This window comes from Cynoglossus semilaevis, chromosome 8 (assembly GCF_000523025.1).
Source record: "Cynoglossus semilaevis isolate Cse_v1.0 chromosome 8, Cse_v1.0, whole genome shotgun sequence".
NCBI lineage: Eukaryota > Metazoa > Chordata > Actinopteri > Pleuronectiformes > Cynoglossidae > Cynoglossus > Cynoglossus semilaevis.
The window spans coordinates 29,712,015-29,719,146 of record NC_024314.1 but is presented as its reverse complement, the minus strand read 5'-3'; the positions used below and the strand labels follow the sequence as shown (position 1 = coordinate 29,719,146).

At 51.1% G+C, this 7,132-nt stretch overlaps 2 protein-coding genes across 3 annotated transcripts in view; one reads left to right on the top strand and one right to left on the bottom strand.

The window, feature by feature from the left end:
* Positions 1–2,419, bottom strand: part of il15ra (interleukin 15 receptor subunit alpha) — a 3,430-nt gene extending 1,011 nt beyond the window's left edge. Inside the window, exons 1-4 of the mRNA XM_008316143.3 lie at positions 2,200–2,419; positions 1,057–1,251; positions 905–952; positions 536–646 (exon numbers count right to left, since the gene is read on the bottom strand). Coding sequence (XP_008314365.1) covers positions 536–646; positions 905–952; positions 1,057–1,251; positions 2,200–2,275 — 430 coding nt within the window. The 5' untranslated portion in view covers positions 2,276–2,419. The remainder of the gene's footprint in view (positions 1–535; positions 647–904; positions 953–1,056; positions 1,252–2,199) is intronic.
* Positions 2,420–3,038: 619 nt separating this feature from the next.
* The window catches only part of rbm17 (RNA binding motif protein 17), a 5,505-nt gene continuing 1,411 nt past the window's right edge, over positions 3,039–7,132 (top strand). For both annotated transcript variants that reach the window (XM_017034163.2, XM_008316144.3), the window contains exons 1-8: positions 3,039–3,193; positions 3,516–3,661; positions 3,959–4,075; positions 4,524–4,690; positions 4,851–4,963; positions 5,061–5,111; positions 6,364–6,502; positions 6,778–6,929. In XM_017034163.2, the coding sequence (XP_016889652.1) occupies positions 3,539–3,661; positions 3,959–4,075; positions 4,524–4,690; positions 4,851–4,963; positions 5,061–5,111; positions 6,364–6,502; positions 6,778–6,929 (862 nt within the window). In that variant the 5' untranslated portion in view covers positions 3,039–3,193; positions 3,516–3,538. The remainder of the gene's footprint in view (positions 3,194–3,515; positions 3,662–3,958; positions 4,076–4,523; positions 4,691–4,850; positions 4,964–5,060; positions 5,112–6,363; positions 6,503–6,777; positions 6,930–7,132) is intronic.

Below are 7,132 nucleotides of genomic sequence, written 5' to 3'. Positions count from 1 at the left end.
ACTGTACTGAACAGAACTGTACTGAACAGAACTGTACTGAACAGAACTGTACTGTACTGAGTTGAACTGTACTGTACTGCACGGAACAGAACTGTACTGAGCTGTACTGTACTGAACAGAACTGTACTGAAGAGAACTGTACTGCACGGAACAGAACTGGGCAAAGTGAGGAAGTGAAGAACAGTGGAAGAAATGTAGAGGACAGAACTGTCTCGGTGGGTGGAGGAAAAGTGCACAGGAAACACACACAGGAGAGGTGACAGAAGAGTAGACAGGAGAGAGAGAGAGGGAGAAAGAGGAGGGAAGGAAGGATGGAGAGAGTTAGACAGACAGCGAGAGGAGGGGAGGGAGAAGGACAGTGGTATATTTGTCAAGGTGTTGTCACAGCCAGTGATGTGTTTCCATCCATCCTCAGTTTTTTTTTAGACATTTTAATAGGTGTGAGTTCAGAGGGTGTCCAGTAGGTGGGGCCACACCTGTACCTGTGAGGTGTGTGTTTGGACAGTATAAGAACCACAGATTATGGGCTGGTCACCTGATAATGTCTGACCCTCAGGTGACCTCTGGTCCGTGGGCTCTGGTTCTGTCCCCTCAGGTGCCCTGGTCTGAATGCTTTCATTCTGGGTCTGTGGGCTCCTGGAAGACCCTGAAGGAAAAGAGGAGACATGAACAACAGGAGTTCTGACCTGGAGATGGACCACCGGACCACCGGACCACCGGACCGCTGGACCACCGGACCGCTGGACCACCGGACCGCTGGACCACCGGACCGCTGGACCGCCGGACCACCGGACCACTGGACCACTGGACCGCTGGACCACCGGACCACTGGAACCACAGCTTTATACACAAAGAAGAAGTAGTCTTGCATCTGTTCTTCAGTTTATAAAGAATTCGTACTCACTTGTTACAGCGCCCTCTGTTGGCAGTGTTTCTCTTCTCCTAGGATCAGCTGAGACAAAGTAATATAAGTACACTCCTATATATATATAAGTACTACAGAGGTACTACAGAGGTACTACAGAGGTAGTCTGTGTGGAGGTTGAGTTTTCTTACGTATGCACTGCAGCGAGGCCGTGGTCCAGTTCACAGAACCATTCAAACGTTTACATCTGATCAGGTTGGACGTTCCTGCTTTCCTCACGTAGCCTGGTATACAGGTGTACCGAAAGGTGTCGGTGTAACAGGTCTGTGGTGCAGGTTCAGTCAGTGGCTCCAGAGGGATGAGTGGGCACGGACACGTGGTCAGGTCTGTAACACACACACACACACACGTGCTGTAAGTGTTAGCATTGGCCAAACTAACAGTGACATTACTGCCACCTACTGGTCATATTTCAGAGGCAGAGGAAGCTGGAACAACGACTCCAAGAATCCAGTTCAAGGGAGGTGAAGAACTGAACCACTGACCAGTCTGTAGGTGGTCTCACCTCCACCCTGCTGTACTTCACTTTAGTACTACACCTCCACCCTGCTGTACTTCACTTTAGTACTACACCTCCACCCTGATGTACTACACCTCCACCCTGCTGTACTACACCTCCACCCTGATGTACTACACCTCCACCCTGCTGTACTTCACTTTAGTACTACACCTCCACCCTGATGTACTTCACTTTAGTACTACACCTCCACCCTGCTGTACTACACCTCCACCCTGATGTACTTCACTTTAGTACTACACCTCCACCCTGCTGTACTACACCTCCACCCTGATGTACTACACCTCCACCCTGCTGTACTACACCTCCGCCCTGCTGTACTACACCTCCACCCTGATGTACTTCACTTTAGTACTACACCTCCACCCTGATGTACTACACCTCCACCCTGCAGCTGTGTGGGATGAATAAAGTCTTGACTTATTCCAGACTAGCACATGTTCAACCAGGGGATTCCCGCCTCCCCTCTCCAGGGAGACAGGGAGGAACGCGCCAGTCTGTGGACCTGTTGTTCAGGGTGGAGAATGTTCCAGAAGCAGAAGTGAATGTGAAAGAGTTTTTGTCTTCGAACCTCTCTCCCTCTGTTGACATTCGACTGTAACATCATCACAGAAAGTGACGGTGACTTCTGAAGAGTTTTGACTCACATTCAAACATCTCTGACTTTTCACAGTTGTTCTTTAAACCAGTCACACGTTTCTGATGTCAACAATGACAGTAAAATAGGAACAACGGTTTTAAAGAACGTTCTACTTACTGTGAGCCTGAGAACAGACCAGGAGAAGACAGACCGTGACACCACAGACAGACACCGACAGCCTAGTCCGGTCCATGTGGTCAACCTTCGACCATGTTCACTACGTTGGCATCAGCTGAGCAACGAACCGACCAGAACCATGTTGACTGTGAGCCCTCCGGACGACACTGCTGCTGCCGTTCTCTTTCACTTTCTACAGCTGACCACGCCCTCTAGAGGCTGCGGAAACGTTGTGCAAAAACGTCAGCAGTGGCGGCGGTTCAACTGTACTTGGGGCAAAAAACGAGGGCAGTACATTTTATATAATTTTACGCAGTGGCAAAAACATTAATAACAAATATAATATTTACTACACCTAATAGTACAGTATAGTAATTAATAACAATTAACGAATATCTGTGTTCACTACAAACGGATGTTCGTACGACAGTTTCACCTGGTTTATGACATACAGTCATATGGAGTTTTTTGCTCTGACACCGGAAGCCCACCTAATCTGGTTCGGGGGTGGGAGACGGGGGAAAGGGGTTGGGGGGGCAGTTAGTGTGTGATGAAGCACCTGGTCTATAACAACCTGTTAACTAAGAGATTATCCACCAAACAGAGAACAATTACTAATATTAGAAGTTCATCGTTACATACAATAACAAATGTAATGCGTGTGTGTGTGTGTTTAAATCAAATCAAATCGTGTGTGTGTGTGTTTAAATCAAACAACGCCCGACGATCATCTTTACGTGTTGGTTTGTCTGCACCTAAGTTTATTTCATATTTATTACCGCGCTTTTCAAACTGCAATAGCGTTAAGTCCTCCCACCGCTGTGTGGCGCAAGAGTAAGGAGCCTGTGCAAACCGTTTGTGGTCTTTTGTTGTGCCGCAGCGCTTCCTCGGTCACGCTCACGGAGGAAGTACATCAGCGGTACCGAGAGAGTTTTTTTTTTTAAAACAAAACGTAAACACGCGTACAGTTAATGTTCATCTTCTTCTTCCACCGGTGAGTTTGAAGACAGTTGTCTGGACACTCGTTGGACACTTTAGTGTCTTCCCTGAGGGGCAGGGATTTAAGCACGAGCTGCTGTTAGCTTAGCAAACACTAGTGGGACACTCGTGGTGTGTTTGTGTTCGTATACCTCTGATATCGGTGCACCGAAACACCGTGGTAAAACCCGGTATAAGATGACGTTAGCTTAGCATGCCATATAATGAGCCAATGTTTATCAAATTGTTTCTACATTTCTCCAAAGTTCAACTTCAACCCTTCAGCAACAATCGAATCGGGAAATGAAGCTATACATGTCAACTGTGTGTTTACGTAGCTAAGTGGCGCGAACAGTGGAAGATGTCGCTGTACGATGACCTGGGAGTTGGAGCCAGTGACACCAAGACTGAAGGCTGGTCCAAGAACTTCAAACTGCTGCAGTCCCAGCTGAAGGTCAAGAAGGCGGCTCTGACCCAGGCCAAGGTGACCACACACTGTACTCCACACTCCACACACTGGGCCACACAGTGGGCCACACACTGGGCCACACACTGGAGAACCGTGTTCTGTGCAGATGAATGATTGACAGCTAACAGTGGTCACACATTAGACGTCTGACTTTGTGTTCTGGAACCTTCCTTGTTACTTCTGTTATGGTCTGTATTCATGGAGTCGTCCGCGTGTGGCTTCGTACGTCAGACTGACCGAGGTGGCCAAACCTCTGGGTTCTCCTCGTCTCTTGGTCCACAGCTGTTGTTCCTGATGTTGTCCCTGTTTCAGACCCAGCGGACCAAGCAGTCCACCGTCCTGGCTCCTGTTATTGATCTGAAAAGAGGAGGCTCCAGTGACGACCGACAGATCACAGACACGCCTCCTCACGCCGCCTCCGGACTCAAAGTCAGTACACACAGTGTGCGTGTGTGTGTGTGTGTGTTTAAATCAAATCAAATCGTGTGTGTGTGTGTTTAAATCAAATCAAATCGTGTGTGTGTGTGTGTGTGTTTAAATCAAATCAAATCGTGTGTGTGTGTGTTTAAATCAAATCAAATCGTGTGTGTGTGTGTTTAAATCAAATCAAATCGTGTGTGTGTGTGTTTAAATCAAATCAAATCGTGTGTGTGTGTGTTTAAATCAAATCAAATCGTGTGTGTGTGTGTTTAAATCAAATCAAATCGTGTGTGTGTGTGTTTAAATCAAATCAAATCGTGTGTGTGTGTGTGTGTCACGATGTGAAAACACTTGTGTTTGCTCCTTGGACGGCGTCTGTGAGCGTCCACTGTCGTCTCCTGGCTGTGAGGTCGGTGGATTACTAAAGGCTGACCTCTGTGTGTTTGTGCTCTGTCAGGATGCCATACCAAGCGGGTTCTCCTCCTGCGATGTCCTGATCCCATTGGCTGATGAGTACGACCCCATGTTCCCCAACGACTATGAGAAGGTAGTGAAGCGACACAGAGAAGAGCGGCAGCGGCAGAGGGAGCAGGAGCGTCAGAAGGAGATAGAGGAGCGGGAGAAGTACGGCAGTGTTTCTTCACTGACACCTCAGGCTGTGGCTCAAACTCTGGCTCCAACTGGGTTTGAAGTCCAGCCCCAGCCCTCCTGGAAAAAACCCTTATTGTTTTGGGAAGATCACAGGTTTGAATCCCATTTTAACCAAAGCTCTTCTGTGTCTCAGGAAGAAAAAAGACAAACATGAGGGCGGGGCCCCCAGTGGGTTCTCCAGGTTCCCCACCACAGAGGAAGACTCGGATGAAGACGAGGAGTACGAAAAAGAGCGGAGGAAAAGGAGTGGGTGTTTGTTTGACTGAATCAAGTCGACGATTGAAGTGTCACATGTCCCGGTCTGACCGTCCTCATGTCCATCTGCCCTTCTGTCCTGTTTCAGGTTTGGGTGGAGCAGCCATTGCCCCCCCGTCTTCACTTGTGGACAGAGATGGTAGGTCCCTTCACATCCATCAGATTGTCACACAGTGATTGGTCCACACATGTCCTCGTGTCCTGTCACATCAGTCCTATATGTTCATGTATGTGGACGTCCCTGTGTAGGAGGGTGGAGACAGTGGTGGTTGGGGGTGGAGACAGTGGTGGTTGGGGGTGGAGACAGTGGTGGTTGGGGGTGGAGACAGTGGTGGTTGGGGGTGGAGACAGTGGTGGTTGGGGGTGGAGACAGTGGTGGTTGGGGGTGGAGACAGTGGTGGTTGGGGGTGGAGACAGTGGTGGTTGGGGGTGGAGACAGTGGTGGTTGGGGGTGGAGACAGTGGTGGTTGGGGGTGGAGACAGTGGTGGTTGGGGGTGGAGACAGTGGTGGTTGGGGGTGGAGACAGTGGTGGTTGGGGGTGGAGACAGTGGTGGTTGGGGGTGGAGACAGTGGTGGTTGGGGGTGGAGACAGTGGTGGTTGGGGGTGGAGACAGTGGTGGTTGGGGGTGGAGACAGTGGTGGTTGGGGGTGGAGACAGTGGTGGTTGGGGGTGGAGACAGTGGTGGTTGGGGGTGGAGACAGTGGTGGTTGGGGGTGGAGACAGTGGTGGTTGGGGGTGGAGACAGTGGTGGTTGGGGGTGGAGACAGTGGTGGTTGGGGGTGGAGACAGTGGTGGTTGGGGGTGGAGACAGTGGTGGTTGGGGGTGGAGACAGTGGTGGTTGGGGGTGGAGACAGTGGTGGTTGGGGGTGGAGACAGTGGTGGTTGGGGGTGGAGACAGTGGTGGTTGGGGGTGGAGACAGTGGTGGTTGGGGGTGGAGACAGTGGTGGTTGGGGGTGGAGACAGTGGTGGTTGGGGGTGGAGACAGTGGTGGTTGGGGGTGGAGACAGTGGTGGTTGGGGGTGGAGACAGTGGTGGTTGGGGGTGGAGACAGTGGTGGTTGGGGGTGGAGACAGTGGTGGTTGGGGGTGGAGACAGTGGTGGTTGGGGGTGGAGACAGTGGTGGTTGGGGGTGGAGACAGTGGTGGTTGGGGGTGGAGACAGTGGTGGTTGGGGGTGGAGACAGTGGTGGTTGGGGGTGGAGACAGTGGTGGTTGGGGGTGGAGACAGTGGTGGTTGGGGGTGGAGACAGTGGTGGTTGGGGGTGGAGACAGTGGTGGTTGGGGGTGGAGACAGTGGTGGTTGGGGGTGGAGACAGTGGTGGTTGGGGGTGGAGACAGTGGTGGTTGGGGGTGGAGACAGTGGTGGTTGACTGTTGTCATGTGTTCAGGTCCGTCTTCTTACCCCTTTGACGATGACAGTCGTCCTCCTCGAGGTTCTAAGGTGGCCATTCCTCCACCGCTGTACGAAGACACAGAGCGTCCACGTTCTCCGCCCGGACCAACCAGCTCCTTCCTGGCCAACATGGGGTAGGTGACACGGACGGGAACACACCGGAGAAGTTGATCAGATGTTGTTAGATGACCTCTGACCTCTGAGTCTTGGAAGTTTCTGACCAAAGCAAATATCATGTTACTGATTCATTCTCAAAACCACGTCCACTGTCCTCTGTCCACTGTCTTAAGGTCAGTGAGGGTCAAATAAAAACCAGATCCTGTTGATGGTACTGAGCTGGAACCATCGTCTGCAGACAGTGATCATGGCCCTGTCTTTTAACCCTGTCCTGTCTGTCTTCTGTCCACAGTGGGACGGTGGCCCACAAGATCATGCAGAAGTACGGCTTCAAAGAAGGTCAGGGTCTGGGGAAGCACGAGCAGGGTCTGAGTACGGCCCTGTCTGTGGAGAAGACCAGCAAACGAGGTGGAAAGATCATCATCGGAGACAGTGCAGAAAAAGGTAGCACCCAGCTGCTGGTCCCAGCACCAGGGGTGGGACCAGGTGATACATGTACCGTGGGTCAGCCTCCAACAGTGCTAGTTCTCCCCCTTAAAAGGGGGGGGGGGGGTCAATACATCAGTATTTGTTCAATAACTAAAGTTCATCTCAGTCTTTGTTACGTACCTGTGAGGTCAAAGGTCTTCACTCACTGTTGATGGTAT